At 43.3% G+C, this 18769-nt stretch overlaps 1 protein-coding gene across 1 annotated transcript in view; it reads left to right on the forward strand.

Moving 5' to 3' along the window:
* Positions 1-18769, forward strand: part of SNTB2 (syntrophin beta 2) — a 266934-nt gene that overhangs the window by 159709 nt on the left and 88456 nt on the right. Inside the window, exon 3 of the mRNA XM_078669183.1 lies at positions 5594-5804. Coding sequence (XP_078525309.1) covers positions 5594-5804 — 211 coding nt within the window. The remainder of the gene's footprint in view (positions 1-5593; positions 5805-18769) is intronic.

Below are 18769 nucleotides of genomic sequence, written 5' to 3' on the forward strand. Positions count from 1 at the left end.
GCATCAACTAAATTTTATGTACAAACAACTGCTAACTTCCGTGAAGGGTGAGCTGCCCAAGGCAACCCTCTCCTTCAGAACATTTATACTACAGATGTGTGAGATACTGTCTCAGTGTAAGCAGGGGACCACCTGTGCCGCCTGCCGCAAAGGCTGAGGCGGCCATTACCGCCCTGTTCACCCGAGGCTGTGTGTACAGTGAGTCCCACACACGTTTTTGGTCTTTAGACTGTCTGAGAACTGTAACTGTGGATGGAATACAGTTCCAATGACTACTTATTTGTCCTGGGTCACTCTGCCGGCATGACTGGACCCACTCACTTCACCCTGAAGCAATCAAGCCAACTGTTGTATGACAAGCAGGCCAGAGACTGCCGATGCTGACCAGAGCACTCCAGGCTGTATTGCGTGGCGAGGCCCATTGCTGATTAGCAACGCCGGCTATCAGGCCTAGGAGCTGAGGCCCCCGGTGCTGCCTAATTATTGAGGTGCCCGATTGCCTCCTGGTGCAAGCTATGGCCTGCAATGGAGTGCAGTCCGAGGCAAAAGGTTCCCGATGCGAAAGAGTCTCTAGCAGCCTCTAACAGGGGAGAGCCGGCCCCCGTATTGACTTGTTAGGCTCAGGGTCATTTTAAAACTGGGAGAAAGACACTCCGCCTACAGCCCCCCTCTTCACGTAGAAACTGGGAGATCTACACCTCCCATAATTCGACAGTACAAGAGGACTGCCCTGCTGGCTCACACAATAAATGTGCAGTATAAATATGACTAACAAGGGGCAGCCATCTTAGTGTGAGGGCTCTCTCCTTACAACAATAACATTGCAAGCAACCTAGGTCTGCAAGGCTCTACAAGAGACAGCTGTATGTTCTCCCCACAATGGTTTTAAGTCCTTCCAGACATAATCTACTACTGGACAATCATCCATGAATTTGCCCTTAAGCCGTTTACCCAGGCCCTCTGGAACTCTGACCCTAAACATGGTCATTTGTTTATAATTTACAGTGCAACCCGCCCCTTGTCAAACAGGGACTCTATGACTTGCCTCTACCCTAAACCCCAAGACACTGCTCATAGACCCAAAATATCTCTGAAATAATGCAAGAAAAAAATTCAAACACAACCTACTCAAGCAACTTCCGAAAACGCTAATGGTCGATACATACCACAGCATGAGCAATGGCAACACAAATCTGACCTATTTTCTACTCTAAATGCCCTGCAAAATGGAGGATTGTCTTCCTTCTCCACCTTCAAATTACGAAAGCAATCAAAATTCCCTATGGGGCCAAACTCGCTACTACTCCTTCCCAAAACTTAAGAGGAGAGTTCTGCATATTTGTCTTCACTACGGTGACCATACTAACCCAAGCATCAGACTGTCACCTCACCATTATCGATAGGCACTTCTTGCCTTTTTAACACAACCAGATCTGATTCCCTACCCACCCCGGTAATATTGCCCAGAACCTATTCGTTTACACTACTCCACTGCCACACTCTGCACCATTTCTGCCCGTCCTGACACACACCCAAGTCAAGCTAGCTCCAGTCCTATACCCACTACACCCACCACAAATAATGACTTTATCAAAACCCAGTCCCATGTCGCACACATTGGGTACAAGAGCACCAGCCCCAATTCAAGAACATTCATCATTGAGCCCACCTCAAATACAACCCAGGCTCCCATTTCAGAACCCACCCAGCCCCCCCAAAAAAGGCTCCATATTTCCTACCTCAATGTCATTTCCCTCTCCTCCGTCAAAGATCATTTGCCTACTTTCAACTCAGGACCCACCGCCTTTCAACCCACTTACGGAATACGCAACCCCATCAACATTCCTACCCTATTACTGATCCGAATAGAACAAAAACGTAATTTTCTAGTTAAAGACTTCTCCATCATGAAAAATTACCTTGCGATCCAGGCCAAGTTAACACTCTATTCCACCCAGACAATAGAGAACTTGACTCCTCAAAAAGATCTCCAACAGTCAGCTGTCTCACCGGCCAGACCTCCAAAACCAATGAGCTGTCTGTCCTACAGACCCTACCGAGTGCTCAACCCCCATCCTCAATAGAAGCAGAACTACTCAGCAAATCATACAACACAAAAACCCCAGACCACCCACTCAATACATCACCATCCAAACACTGCTCTCTACTAAGGATGGCCCTAGCTCCCTAATCTGTATTCTCCTAAACTGCAGAACTGCAGTGAAACATGCTATAGAAATTTCTGAAATAATACTTGGGGAAGAAATGGACATTGCATTACTTAAGTTGGCCTAAGCACTCAACTCCAATACTAGACTTGCTCACTCAGGTGGCTACTCCATCATCAGAAGGGATGGACCAGTGATAATTGGGGGCAGACTTGCTATCATACACTAAGAAGAAATCCAGCTTAACACCTTGGAGACCTCGAACTGCTCGACCTTCGAAACAAAAGGCACCACTCCCACCAAACTCCCCACCCTCTATCTCCCACCTGGTGATCGCACACTCTTCACCAAGGAACTAACTGACCTAATAACTCAGTTCTACCTTTATGACTCCAATGACGTGCTCCTGGGTGATTTCAATATGCACTAGAATGACAGAAGATGCCACAGTCCAAAAACTTAATAACCTACTGGAAATCAATGACATCAAGCTACTCTGTAATGAAGAGACCCACAATATAGGCTCAATTGTAGACGCAATAATTACTAGAAATGAGCTTGTCTCCGTTCATTCTAATCTTGTCCATCGACTGGTCAGACCACCATTAAATACTGTTCCGTCTCAAAACACACCATGTCCTTCCCAGCCCTATCCAACAAACCCTCACACTGGCCTAGGAGCATCAAGCATATCCTACTAACGAAGATAGAATCCAGGATCAGCGTCCAATTCTGTTCGCAACTCTTCCTTCACACTGTTGATGACCTCACTGCCCATTATAGTTCAGCGCTGACAGATGTTCTTGACAAAGTTGCACCACTCAAACTAAACAGATCGAGAAAAATCCAATCCAGATCCTGGTTCAACTTCGATCTCGACAATGAAAGAAGACAACTTAAACTGAAAGGTTATGGAGACAGAACCCTCACTGGCCCACCTCTCACTCCTAAGATCTAAACAGCTCTCCTATGAGAAACTCCTCTCCAGGGAAAAAAGCCACTTTCTTTCGTAGTTAACTCGACCATGCGAAGATCCGACCAAGGGAGCTTTTCAACACAACAAAACAACAAACTACACTTATCCCCCCAAGACCGGAGGGCCCCAAAAAAGCAAAATATAGCAAATAATGATCTCCTTTAACTGAAAAACAAGGTTAATTGGACAGACTTCAAACCTGTGACAGAAGGAGAAAATTTCAAAATAATTGCTAACTTGAAGCCCACATCATAGATCCCCTGTTCCTTAGTACAGAACATCTACTATATCATCTACCTGTTCTGGACCAAAATCATCAACACCTCTCTCTCTTCAGGATGCTTATTCCTGACTCTCTCCAAGTCGACCAAGCCACCACTATTCTTAAAAAAAACAAGCCGGACCCCCAACGATCTCAACAACCTCAAACTCATCACCAACCTTCCTGTCCTAACTAAAAACAATTCTTCATTTTATACCTGTGGACTGTCCCAAAACCATAGTCCAGAAAGCAATCACTTTGCATCTGGATTATGGCATTTCACTGCGTATTAGTTTTCCAGAGTATTTTCTGGGCAAACTGTACTCATCCAGAATGCGGGTGACGGACTTGTGGTAGGGTGCAGTCATGCCGCATCTGAAAGAGTCTCACTGTTTACTGGTCGCTATAAGAATTTAATTTCAATGCCTCTGTTCCCATAAAGAACAGGGTCAAGGCTGATTTGCATATGACTTGGTCCAAACTGGAGTGGTGTGCTGAGCAAAAGAATGATAGATTTAACCCAGATCTTTGTGACTGGGGGTGATTGTTTGCATTGTCCAGCATTCCGTCCATCAATTGTTTCTTTTGCATCTATCTGTTACAAAGAACTTTTTGGACCGAGGCCTTTTTGTCTACTACAGCACTTTCCAAGATGCATCCATGCATGTCATTTTAGAGCTTCTTCTATACATTACCCAATGATTCTGAGAGTTGGTAGCATCAGGACAGGGGGACCTGCTCTCTTTTCAAGGCCCTAAAGCCTAGGGTCTTCTGTTGCACATTAGAGATGCAGAGAATCAGCTTGGGTGTTGAAAGATTGTAAAAACTCTTTTTGTTTGGGGCTGCAGGTTAGTACTCTTTGTTTTCTGTGCTACCATAACTCTGGGCTGCCCGGTGCAATATAAAAGAGCCTGTTCTCATAGCACTATAAAACGCTCACTTGTATCTAACATAGTGGGGTCTTGTATATCCATGTTGGTATTATATTTGCCCACTAAGCAAGTGTGTGATTACAGTGAGAGGCCTCTTGTAATTGAATTGAGTGTTGCTCATGTAGGTGCCACCATTGCTGACAATGCACTCCTTGGAGCATGTAAGTAGAGGTATGTTAGAACAACCTTTACTATACAGGAATCCTTAATCATTACAGGAGCTTCTTGAGTTTACTCTTCCTACAAATGTTGACTGCTCGGATGCAGACGATGTGGTGGAAGAGGTCTAATGTTAGAAGATGAAGGTGATGAAGGTAAAGAGGGTTTATGGAGGGCAGAGGAGCCTTGAATCAGGGTTTCCCAAAGCTGTGCTAGATAAACTTTATAGTTAATTCCCCCAGTGTATTTGTTATGTTTTATTGTTTGAATAAATTGTTATTTAAACGGTCTCGAATGTATTATAATAATGCACCCTTCAGGAAGAGTAGTATTTTCCTATAGTTTTAGGGGACCTTCATTCATATTTCGCTAGCAACTTTGATATTGTGGTACTGCTTCTAGAAAGTCCCGTTGTGTGGGATTGAAACATTGATCTTGATTGCTAGGTAATGGTTGGAGACTGACACACTCCTAAACAAAGATCTTTTGCTTAATGGGCATGAATTCTTTATTTGGTACACAGAGACAGAGAGACAGAGAGACAGAGAGACAGAGCTTTACTGCCCCTCTTCTTGTTTAGGTTTGCTTAGGGTCAATGGAGGGGAGGTAATCGCTGTTTTTCCTTTGTGTCCATTTCATTGTGTTCTCTACTATTAGCTCCATAAATTCTAGTTCACCGTCTGCCAGTGGATAAGCCTATCTGGCTGTGTGGTCTATGCTCACCTGGCTTACCCATACTGCTACACAATCTATCTTCTTTTTGTTTAAATTTAAGTGTCCTCACTATTTTGGCTACTTTGAACAGATATTAATTGGCGGGTTTAAGAATTTTATGAAGGAGGCGAGTGTTTCTCCAAACACTACTTTATAGAGTTTTAAGCCACAGATCAGGAAGGATGTGATGACTTTTATTTTTGGTTAGGTCTACAAGGAAATTGGACACTGAAATGCTTGGCCATTGAAACATCAGAAAAGTGAATGCAGAATTCTGGTATATATAATCGTACAAGTGTATTTTGTATCTAACTCTAGTGTTGAATTTTATTGTACAACATTGTTTTCTCTCTCTTAACGATGTCTGTCTCTTTCACCTTAGGCTAATAGAGCTGCACTCACCTGACGGCAGGAACACCCTTGTCCTTCGCTCTGCGGATGGTGCCACTGCACACTCTTGGTTCATGGCGATCCACACCAATATCATGGCTCTCCTCCCACAGGTGTTGGCAGAACTCAGTGCCATGCTCAATGCAGGCAGTCCTGCAGGCAGTACCAGAGAGGTCAAACACATTGGCTGGCTGGCAGAACAGGTATGCAGATGGGCTGGTAGATCCATGTATGTACTATGTACTGTGTTATAAAACTAGGAGTGAGCAAGCATTATTTGTGTGTTTAAAGCCTCCCAAAATAATCAGAAAATGTTATGTCTATGCTGACTCTTGTTTTGTGTTCTGTCACTGGCATAAGGCAGTGCCTTCTGTCTGTCTATTTACTTTGGTACCATTCATTGCAACTTCATTCAAGAAACGCTAAAGGCTCTTCTGATTTGGCAGGATGATGCATAGGTTCTCTTTCAGGGCATCCAGTGTTGTTGAACGCTGCAGTGTTGTTGCCATCTTGCAAGGATTTGGAGCACCAAGGTGCCTTAATGTTTTGAGCGAATTCCTTTATTGTATTGTTTAGCAAAGCTAAAATCCCCCTCTCGTTAGTGATTTTATTTAGCTACCATGTCTTTCTTGTACTCTGTTACTGCTTCAGCTATTAAGATTTTTTTGTGTTTTTGTTTAAGACTTTTTATTGATTTTCAGAATTCAATAATAAAGAATTCAGGAAACAATTGCAACAGAAAATACCTTACAGATACTCCTCACCTACATCCACAGGCCGGTGAGGCAAGAAATATGCAAATACACAAAATTAAAGTATGCAAATCTGTAAAGGAAAAATAATAGCATATCCTTAATAGGAAAAGACAAAGGAAAAGAGGGGGGAAGGGGGAGTTCTACTAGTGCAGAGGGGCCTGCAGGCTGTCAAACGAATGGTTGTTGATGTCGTATCTAAAGGCCATCTATATATCAATGCTGCCAAAGAGCACGCCTACGTCCTTCGTATCCCACGGGCGCTTCCGCGTCAGTGGGTTCTTCGGGTATCAGGCAGAGCAAATGCGGATAAATCGGGCATTTTAGCTCTGAATTCCCTGCTGAGATAACGAATGCAGGGACCCCACATCTTGTCAAAGTGCGGCAACTGATTCTCTACTACCGCCATGAGCTTTTCCATTCCTCGCAATTTCCATAACCTGTGCAGCCAATCTGCATGTCTCGGTGCTATATCCGCGCCCCACGGGTCCAACAGGGCCTGTTTCGCCGCAAATCAGGCTAGTGGGATTACACACCCTCTAAGGGACTCAAGAGGATACGTTAATGGGTTGGGGAGTCCCAAGAGAATGTAACTCTGGGACCTCTGTATCAAACATTTCATCTACAGCGTTTAAGACTTCCTGCCTATATGTCTGTATTTTAGGACAGTGCCATAGGATATGCCTCAATGTGCCTGTGTCATCACAGCCTTTAGGATAATTTCCAATGTGCTGTACGTTCGGGCGTGTAATACCAGTAATAAACTATCTGCAGTAGCGTTCTGCTGCCCGTGGCTGAGCGCGCCGATGTGTTAGCCCGTTTATGTATGTCTAACCACTCTTTTTGTGTAAACTGCCAACCACACTCTTTCAACCTCGCATGTGCTTTTGTTTTAGCTTGTGACTGCGATGTGTTTAGGAAGGCGTGTATATCTAATAATAGTTTCTTGTCTGTGTGTCTAGTGAAAAGCCATTTCTCAAACGGGAGGAGGGGCCTGCTTGCGTACGGTTTTACTGTTGGGTGCGTGACCCAGTGTCGAATCACAGCATACTGCTATTGTGCCGACGATGGCAACCCATACCCCTATTGTTTGTGCCGGAAGAACATGGGGCCTGAGTGGTCAAAAAGTCACCCACCCTCTTACAATTTGCTTGTTGCCATGGCATATATGCTGAACCGTGTAAAGCTGGTGGAAAATCCGGGTTTCCCATGATGGAGGTCAGTGGGGAGAGCCTCGTGGAGAGTTTCTTCGAGACCACCACTGCGTCCCAGACACTGATCGTGGCAAGGAGTATAGGTGAGATGTATACCACCTGAGGCCGATGCACTTTAGGGAGCCAAGGAATCTTCCATATATGAATGCCCGTGATAGCGTGATCGATTAAGCACCAGTTCTTCTTCGTTGTGGATCTATGCCACTCTACCATATATTAGACAGATGTGCCGTGCCGCCTGATAGTGTTTTAGGTTTGGAAGGCCAAGTCCTCCACAAGTAGGTGGCAAATATGTCAGTCTCTTGGAGATACGCGCCCTTTTCCCTGCCCAAATGTGTAGCGGTCTAATATATGTTGTAGTTTGGGCAGCACCTGAAATGGGGGGGGGGTGTGTGTAAGGGGCAGTGTCTTAGGCAGGAGTGTCATTTTTACTACTGCCAACCTCCCGAGCCAGGACAGCGTATAGTCCTTCCATTTTTCCAGTTCTGCCAGCAGGCAGCCATAGTTGTTTTTTGCTGTTTGCCGAACCGTAGGGTGTATGTGCAGGCCCAGGTAAGTCACCCCCTGTGAGGCCCACGGGTAAGGGTAGAGATTCCTCAGAATTTCGACTTCCGTGGCTGGGATCGTAAGGTTCAGTAGCTGCGAATTCTGTGCGTTCATTTTAAACCTGGATACCACTCCAAAGGCTTCCACCTCCAGAGCGAGCCTCGATAGAGCCTGGAGGGGGTCTGTCAGGAGCACCAAGACGTCATCCGCATATAGCGCCACCTTATTGTCCCTACCCCCCATCTTCATTCCCACTATCCCCGCATTTGCCCTGACATGCTCCGCGATACAGTGTAAATAGGAGCGAGGACAGGGGGCAACCCTGTCGAGTTACCTGTTCAATAAGGAAAGCCTGCAACATAGCCCCATTAACCTGCACCATTGCCTGGGGTGCTGCCTATCCAGCCAAGACTCATTTTATAAATCGGGGTCCCATGCCCACAAGCTGTAGGATGGCTTTCAGATAAGGCCAATGCACTCTATCGAACGCCTTCTCGGCATCCATGGAAAATATTAGTGGTGGAGTCTTCGTTCCCTGAACCTTGTCTAGTAGATGGCATATTCTCTATGTGTTGTTGCTGCAGTTACGTTCTGGAATAAAGCAGGCCTGATCTGGGTCATTGAGACTCTGCATCATTGGGGCTAGTCGCGCTGCTAGGATCGTGGTGAAGATCTTTGCATCTACATTAAATATAGCGATAGGTCTGTATGATGTGCACGGTGTTGGGTCTTTACCCTGTTTGGGTATGACCGCAATGGTGGTCAGTTGCATTGTCTCAGAGTGCCTGATTCGCTGAAGGAATTATATAATCGTGTGAGGATGGGGGCAAGGATGGAGGCCAGCAGTTTATAGAATTCTGGAGGGTAGCCCTTATTTCCTGGCGCCTTCCCATTCGGGAGGCTGGATAATACAATAAGTGCCCCAGGTAGGTGTATGTCTTTTGACAGGTTGTTTTAAAGCCAGAAAAGAGTAGCTCTTTAATTATTTTTTTCAAACATTCATTGCTCTTTGATAATGTCTTCTTTATTAGCAAGAAAAAAAGTGTCCAATTCGTGACTCGCGACTGATGTTACAAATATTGTTTCTTCAGGGCCAACAGAATGATTATCTTAAAACTAACCAAATGTCACAATAATACACTATCCAAAGTAAGAAGATGCCGAAAAATAACAAGAATACTAAATAATACAGATAAACGTAACATTATAGTCAAAAGCAGCAAACATACATTTTTCTATTTAGTCAAATTGAAATAGAATCTATGAGAACATAATAGTGACCAAAACCCAACACCAAACGTGAAGACCATTAGGTGTGAATTTCCAATCTAATTAGTGTAGAACACCAAGGCATCTGTGACCGATTCTCAATGTACACTGATCTCGTGCCAGTAAGTGCGAAAAAGTGCAATAAGTAAATTATATATACCTAATGCAATGATGCCCCTCAATTTATTTTTCAATGATTAATGAACTTTAAGTATGGTGAAAAAAATTCTGAAAGGAATAAAAGTAAAATTCATTACAGTGAATTGTTTTCCATTTAGAAGATCTCACATGCCCATAGGACAGCAGATATTGATTCCCTATGCATCTCCATTAAAGAAACATTTTAAGAAAAAGTTGCAATTTCCCAGTGCCCCAAGCATGCCCAAAATGAAATAATTAAGCCACCCAACAGGCCCCCATTTAGTTCATCACCATGGTTTAATACTATTTATTAATACATCTTGTATTGTCTTCGCTTTTCATGGAACACTCAGATAATCTCACGTTAGTAAATATTTAATTAGTTATTGCTTCAACTATCTAGCTTTTCAAGTTTGACCAATGATACTCTACACCATGGAACCTTTATTTGATATTGCTCACTCATGTTCAATAATTAAAAAATAAGCGAGGTACTTTATTTCTGATGGATACATCTGCCATTGTATTCCTCACCTTGTGAATATCCCCCTGCGGCAGCAACATTTGGAAATTCTTTTGTAGCTTCGCGCCGACGTGGATGACGTCATAGAAGCACGGCATCGCGCAAGGCTCCGCTGACGTCACCGACTCCATAGTAGGCCCACGTCGGCATGATGACATCAGTTCCCTTTTTTCCGCGTCGTCGACACTAACGGTTTTCGAGGGATCCTCTGTAGCGTTGGTAGTAACTTTGTTACTATTGTGGTTTTTTGTGTCTTTTCGAGTGTTTCTGACTCCTGTCGTGATGTCGACTAAGAAGACTGGTTTCAAGCCGTGCGGTGAATGCGGGAAGATGATTTCAATCACGGACCCGCATGATGATTGTATATGGTGCCCGAGTTCGGATCACGACGTCCAGAGTTGTCATTCCTGTAGGAAGATGAATCCAAAAGCTCTCTGTAAACGTGAGGCTAAGCTCCTGGTTGCCAAATTAAAAGGTAAAGAGGCTAAGAAGAGTTCAAGGTCGCGATCGCGGCGGTCGAGGTCCTGCTCGAGGTCGGCTTCGAAATCGTCATCGGGGCATGCTTCCAGATCTACAAAAAAGAAACATAAGAAGAGGAAGCATGGATCAAGGCACCATTCAGCAAAGGAGTCGGATTCAAGAGCGAAGTCGCCTAGTAGACGGCATCGAAAGGATGTGGTAGCTCCTTCTCCTTCTCCGGAAGGTGAGGCCTTGCCCTTAAAGTCGCCTGAGCATTCACCGGCTCGGGTGTCGAATCCCTCTCCGGCTCCCTCTCGGTCTCCAGTTCGGGAGGAAGAAGAGGTTCCCGTTCCTCAGGGCTCGATGACTCCGGCTCACCAACCTGAGGAATAAGAGGAGTCTATTCCGGTGCAGCCTCCTCGAGAGCAGCGGGTGGGTTCGTATCCTCCTTTTCCAGGACAGGACCCCTCGCAGTTCTTAAATGCCATGTATGGTGTTTATGCGAGAGCCATGTACCCCGCTGGAATACCGGCTGGTCCCATGGGTCCGTTAGCATACAATTTGGGAGTTCCCCAAGCTTATGCTCCGGCAACGTTCTTGCCGTTTATGCTGGCGCCGACACCGCCTTGGCATTTCTCGGCGCCGCCGAAGTAATCAATGCAGTTTCCTGCTTCACCGGCTCCGGATCGACCTCGAGATCTTCGGCATGATCTTCCGACTCGGAGTTAGACTCCGGCTCCGTGTTCGACGCCGGCTCCTTCGGAGTCGATTCCGGATCAGACGACGTCACTCTGAAAGGAGAGGTCGAGGCGTGAAGCCCAGCGCCTGTTGGAGGAGCAAAGATATAGGAAAGCTGAGGTTGAACAGGGTGAGCTTCAAGAAACAGGACTATTTTGATGATTTAAGAGAGGCAAGTGGACTGGAACTGTCCCCTGATTGGGATTTAGCCTCGGTGTCGGATGCTCCTTCTAAAGATGTGGCTTCCTACCATGTGGTTATAAAGAAGGCAGCGGATCTGCTGAATTTGAATTTGCCCACTGCGGAGTATAAATCAAACATTTTGACTGAAGTCCTCCATTCTCCCTCATCTGTACTGGAACCTATGCTTCCTTTTACTGATGCTTTAACGGATCCTATCCTGGAAGTGTGGAGTAGGCCTCTTACGGCTCCTGCGGTTTCTAAGGCCGTTGCAAGGCGTTATAGAGTGGCTCCTGGGGACCCTGACTTTTTAACCTCTCATCCTTTGCCTGAGAGTTTAGTCATACAGACAGCATGTTCTAAAAGATCTACAGGTGCTTTTCCCCAGGTGCCTGGTGATAAGGACTCAAAAAAGCAGGACCAATCTGCTTAAAAAGTTTTTTCATCAGCAAGTATGGCCCTCAAATCTACGAATGCCACTTGCCTTCTGGTTCGTTATATCCATGCCTTGATGGATACTGTAAAGCAACTGACCCCTAAAGTTCCTGAAGAGGACAGAACATTTTAATGAGCTGCTTGCTGACACTCAGGCTGCTGCTCAGCAGGTCATACAGAGCGTAATGGATACAGCGGATTCAGTGGCTAGGATCATGGGGTCTTTGATTGCCACCAGAAGAGCTGCCTGGCTGAAAACTTCCGAGTTCTCTGCAGATGTTCAGGCTGCTTTAATGGATTTGCCCTTTGATGGCTCAGGCCTTTTTGATAAAAAGACTGATGCTGCTTTGGAGAGGTTCAAGGACAGCAGGGCAACAGCCAGGTCTTTGGGTTTGCAAACTAGAGGATCTGCGAACAAAAGGTATAGAGGCTTTGGAAGATCTTCTTTTCGTCCCTATAAGCAGTCACAACATCCGCAACAAAATCTGTTGTATAGATCCTACAGGGGCAGACTGAGAGCTCGTCCTCGGGGACGTCAGGCATCCTCTTCCTCTTTCTCTACCCACCCCCCTCCTATAACAGCAAAGCAGCCCTAGATCCGCCATTCCGGATCATGCGGGTCCTGTGGGGGGCCGGCTTAAGTATTTTCTGCGGGATTGGGAATCGGTTACATCAGACTTTTGGGTTCTCAATCTCGTAGAGAATGGGTATGCTCTTCCCTTTCGGGAATTTCCCCCAAATTACCCTCCTTGCCAAAGTTTTTTGCATGGAGGACCATCTGCTGCTCCTGCAGGAGGAAGTCCTGGCACTGTTAAGAAAAGGTGCGATAGAGGTAGTTCGGGAGCAGGAAAGGTCAGGGATGCTACCCCCGGTATTTCCTGATCCCCAAGAAGGCTGGCAGACTTCGTCCAATCCTGGATCTCATGGTCTTGAACCTTTACCTGAAGCAGGAGAAGTTCAAGATGCTCACCCTTGCACAGGTTCTTCAAGCGCTGCTGGAAGAAGACTGGATGGTGTCGATCAACTTGCAGGATGCGTATTTTCACATCCCTATCCTGAAGTCGCTCAGGAAGTATCTCCGTTTCACAGTGGGTTCGCAACACTACCAGTTTGCGGTCTTCCAGTCCTGAAGGTCCTTCGTCTGCTCGGTCTGATGGCTTCTTGCATTCTGTTGGTCAACCATGCACGCTGGCATAGGAGGGCGCGCCAGTGGTGCCTCCACAAGCAGTGGTATCAGCACAACGGAGATCTCAGGGAGTCAGTCAGGATCTCCAGAGAAGCTGCGGCGGATCTGTCTTGGTGGAGCGTGGAAGGCAATCTGTCTCAAGGAAAGCCTTTTCAGCTACCTCCCTTGGTCGCCACAGTGATAACGGACGCATCCACTTTAGGGTGGGGTACTCATCTGGGGGAACTGGAGATCGGGTCTTTGGTCTCCAGAGGAAAGGTTGTTTCACATCAACCTTCTAGAGTTACGGGCGATACGTTTGGCACTCAAGGCCTTCCTTCCTTCCCTTCGCGGTCAGTCGGTGCAAGTCCTTATGGACAACTCGACGGCGATGTGGTATGTAAACAAGCAGGGAGGAGTAGGGTAGCATTGTCTCTGCAGAGAGGCTCTGCGTCTCTGGTCCTGGGTTCAGGATCATCAGATTTGTCTGATGGCAAATCATCTGGCCAGGCTGCTGAACGTGCGTGCAGACAGTCTGTCGGCAGTTTTCAGCCGACCACGAGTGGAGGCTTCATCCGGAGGTGGTTCATCAAGTCTTTCGGACGTGGAGGACTCCTCAGGTGGACCTGTGAAATAAGGTAAGGTCTTCCAGTATATATTGATGTTTATAGAGCTTTATTTGATAGAGGTTAATAAGATGTTCATATATAAAAGCCTGGGTCTAAACTGTCTCCACTGGAATCTGGGACATCCCGTGTTCCAGATTCCAGCTGTGACATCACCAAGATACCACACATCCCCCTTCGTAGCAATTTAACAATGTTAACAAAATAAGAGAATAGAATAACCAAATAGAAACTAATAGAAAACTTAAGGTGTACAGGAAAAGAAATTACACAATATCAATAACAAACAGACGGTGATCAACAATCCACATAATAATCCTTGTACCATGCAGGACGTTGACGATATCTTTGCACATGTTGATCAGATGAAGAACCATCACATGTATTGGTGAACTTTCTCCAATTCCTACTGTTATTTGCAGATCTGGATAACTTGTGAGAAACAGATTTTACATCAGGCCATAACCATTGTGGAATTTTGACAATTTTGGACATATTCCACACATTACCATCAGATAATTCCACAACCTGACGCCCAACTCGAAGAACTTTCAATGGATTTGAAAATTTAGATTCAACGGATTTAACAAACCTACTTTTTTTTACTCTAACCCAGTCATTGACATTGATAAGAGAGTTTTTCACATTTCCACTCTGAACAACTCTACCCCTCTTATCCTTTTCTTCAAGAAACAGGTCTTTCATCCAAGATTGATACATATTGAATGTACATTTCCTACCTCTCATTTTTTTACAAGGGGTTAGATCATTCATACTTCTAGGAGTATTTCTGTAGCACCACAATATTTCACTCAGTTTGTTTACAATCCTTCCCATGAGACATTGCTAATTTTAAACCTTCTTTAAATACCCTAATCCACCTTTCCACAATACCATTACTTTGTGGGTAATAAACCGATGCACGTTTGTGAATAATCCCATGATGTTGTAAAAATTCTTTCATTTCCAAAGAAACAAATTGTACCCCATTATCACTTGTGATGGATTCAGGAAAACCTTCTTTCTCAAAAATTTCATTTAAAAATTGTATAACTACCTTAGAAGTCACGTTAGATACAATTTTTACTTCAGGCCACTGAGACATCTGATCAACAAAAATGATGGCATAGACTGAGTTCTTGTTTAAACACAAAGGACCTGCAATATCCAATGAGATGGATTTCCATGCACAATACGGCCTTGACACTGGTAGATGCTCATGAGTAACAGTTTTCTGGGATTTATCACTTAGGCAACACTCTCTAACTTTACGTTCTATTGCTTTATCCATGGCTGGCCACCAAAATTCACTCCTAATTTTCCTTTTCATTATTGCAATTCCTGGATGCCCTTCATGAGCCATTTCTAAAATGTCCTGTTGCAAATTACATGGTACTATTAATTGTAACCCCCTAACCAAAAGTTCATTTTTTAGAGATAACTCATGTGCAACCTGAAAGAAAGGAAGAATATCTTTTGTCAATTCAGCTTTCCTAGGCCAAGATGATTTTACATATTCAGTCACTTTCTTCAAGATTAAATCATTATCACTTGACAATCTCCATTCTTTTTCCTGAATAGAATCCTTAGACACCTCACATATTGAAATCATATTAATTATCCAAATCGTTATCTTCTTCAACCACATTGTCATCAGGGACTGGTAATCTTGATAAACAATCTGCCAAGATATTTTTTATCCCTGGAAGATATTCAATTTTAAAATGAAAATCTTGCAATTTATATTGCCATCGTGCAATCCTAGATGTAGCTTTCTCACACCCCTTTGTTGTGAATAGATCAACCAGAGGGCGATGGTCTGATCTTACCTTGAAAATGGTACCATAAACATATTTTCGGAAATACTCAATTCCCCACCAGCATGCAAGTGTTTCCTTTTCCAATGTGGAGTATTTAAATTCTGCTCCCTTTAATGGTCTGGATGCAAAACCAATGTTAACCAAATGACCTTTTTGATCTTGCATCAACACCGCCCCTATGCCTACATTACTAGCATCCGATACAATTATTGAATTATACGCAGTGTTAAATGTAGCTAATGCAGGAGCAGCAGAAATGCACTTTTTCAGTTCACCAAATTCTTTTATACAGTTATCATCCCACAAAAATGATGAGTTTTTTTTCATGAGATTTCTCATATGTACTGTCTTGTCAGAAAACAAAGGTATACATTTCGCATAATATTCTGCAAGTCCTAAAAAGGATCTTAGCTGATCCTTGTTCTCAGGATCAGGAGCAGATTCAATGGCCCTAATCAAATTTTGCTTCGGAGAAATGCCATTTTTGTCAATCGAATGGCCCAAATAATCAACTGACGAAACCCCAAATTTACATTTCTCCTTGGTAAGTGTTAAACCATTGTCTTGTAAAATACAAAGAACCTTGTGTAAAATATCTGTGTGCTCAGATGTATTAGCAGCAAAAATTAAAATATCATCTTGAAAATATAGAACATTTTTAATATTTTTGAATAAATTGTGCATGACTCTTTGAAAAACAGATGATGCAGATATTAAGCCGAAGGGCATTCTTTTATATCTAAAAGCACCTTCGGACGTAATAAAAGAAGTGAGATGTTTACTTTCTTGATGCAACGCAATCTGATGGTAGGCATTAGATAAATCAAGGGTCAAAAAAATGGATGCACCTTTTAATTTAGTAAACATCTCATTAATGTTGGGTAATGGATGTCTATCAACCCACACACAGTTGTTCAGATCCCTTAAATCGACACATAACCTAACTTTGCCATTGGGCTTGTGAGCGACTACCACTGGAGATAACCATTCTGAAGATTCTATCTCCTCTATGATATCTAGGTCACATAGTCTTTGAAGTTCAGACTTAACAGCTTCTCTAAGATGTAAAGGGACATTCCTCACTTTATGAACTTTGGGAATTATATTTTGCTTGAGAATGATTTTATGTACAACATTTTTTAGTAAACCCAGTTTTGATGACGAAAATACACTAGGAAACCTTTTTTCCCATTCTGCTGCTGGATCACTCTCTATATGTAAAATTAGATCAGAATACCCTAACACTTGGTCTGGATGATTAGGATCCAACTTATTCATTAATTCTCTTTGTTGAGGCCAACCTAAGACATGAACCATCCTTCGCCACATAGACTTTAGAAGTAATTGTTTTGCCTTTAAAATTCAAAGTAGTAACAAAAAATCCTAAAACATCAATGGTTTTTTTTCCATAGCCAACTAATCTAATATCGGGAGGTGATAAAGAAATGCTAGAAAATTCTTTTAACCACTCTTCCCCAATGAGAGTATGCCTAGCTCCAGAGTCAGCCATTATTTTTACATCAATGCCACCAATTTTCACTGTACAGTAGGGTGCATCTTTAGGATCAGTATTAATTTCATACACAGTCAAAAGATATTCATCATCATCACAATTGACTTCTCTTATGCTTTTATCGTTTCCACTTCTTCGATCAGAATTCGTGTTCTTAAATCTGTTCTTGTTTCTGCACATTCTGGTGTAATGTCCTTTGAATCTACAGCATCTACATACTTGACCTATAGCAGGACACTTTTTGTCATTTGATAAATGACCAGGAATTCCACATTTGAAACATATATAATCTTTTTTTATCATGAGAGAACTGACTTTTGTACTTTGCTTTACTAGCATTAGATTCATCAGCGTTGCTTTTTTTTTATTGCATTAACTTCAGATACTTTTTGTTCAGCTAATTCTTTCAAACCCAACTTCATGTCTTCAAATTTATGAGCTATATCCAAAGTTTTGTCTAGAGTTAAATCCTCCGCATCTAGTAACTTAGCTTGAAGTTTGACATCAGCCACTTTATGCACCATTTGATCTCGAAGCATTTGATCGTGAAATGTAGAATAGTTAAATTTTGATGCTAGAATTCTCAAATCGTTCATGAATGAATCAATCGACTCGTTGACGAGTTGACCCCTACTGAGAAATTTGTGACGTAACACAACTTCGTTAATTTTTTTTATGTAACGTTTGTCCATTTGTTTAATAGCTTCTAGAAACACATCCACCTCATCATCGGTTTGATTACTAATTGGTGGAAGATGCTTCAAAATGTCTCTTCCTTCCGTACACCCAGACAATGTTTCAAAATAGCAAGTTTTCGTTTGTATAGTCATCACCACCAATGGCTTCCAGATAAGTAAAGAATCCTTCCTTCCAACGTTTCCATTCCAATATTGGTTCCCCAGGAGAAGATAGAAAAGCTGCGGGCGCAGTTAGACTCTCCATGTTTGTGTTTGAAAAATATACACAACTGTTTGCAGAAAAATTTGATCACAGGTTTGAACGGTGAGGAAAAATAGCAAATGATATAGAGTAAATAAAATGAACTTGGCAAGAAAAGTGTATATAGTTCATAAAGATTGTTTAAAATCAGTGCTCAATATCTTTTTTCCCCCCTTTTTTTTAATAAAATTCAAACCATTTGTTAAAATTCTTTTAAGTCAATCTAAAAGAAATATTTTGCCACGTTTTTGTAAAGTTTTCACCATAAATGTTGATATTTGCACAAAAAATAACAATTTGCCATGGTTTTAACACTTTTACTCCATAAATGCTGATCGTCGCGCTGATTCCCGTTTTTTTATCCAAAATGGCCGTGACGTTGCGTGACGTTTTTCCCAATTCAAAATGGCCGCCACGTTTTAATATAGAGAAATTCTTAGTTCCCAATTAAAAATGGCCGCTGCGTATTAGCGTGATGACGTCACGCGTCTTCGCGCATTGAATACAGAAAACGCCGCTTTTGGGAAAAGCAGCAAAATTGCCAAAGTCTCTCACCGTTTTATGCCTGAACACGGGGTTTTCCCGAGAAGTGTTTATGAAACACCAGCTACACTCCGAATTTCCCTTCAGCACGAAATGATGCTTAAGAAGAATGGATTCCACGATCTGCACTGTGCAGGACTCCAGGCTTTGACGCTCCGTTTTCTCCAATCGTCGCCAGTGAAATAAGGTAAGGTCTTCCAGTATATCTGGGACATCCTGTGTTCCAGATTCCAGCTGTGACATCACCAAGATACCACAACCTGTTCGCCACTCACGAGAATGCTCACTGCCCGTCATTCTGCAGT

This window comes from Lissotriton helveticus, chromosome 12 (assembly GCF_964261635.1).
Source record: "Lissotriton helveticus chromosome 12, aLisHel1.1, whole genome shotgun sequence".
NCBI lineage: Eukaryota > Metazoa > Chordata > Amphibia > Caudata > Salamandridae > Lissotriton > Lissotriton helveticus.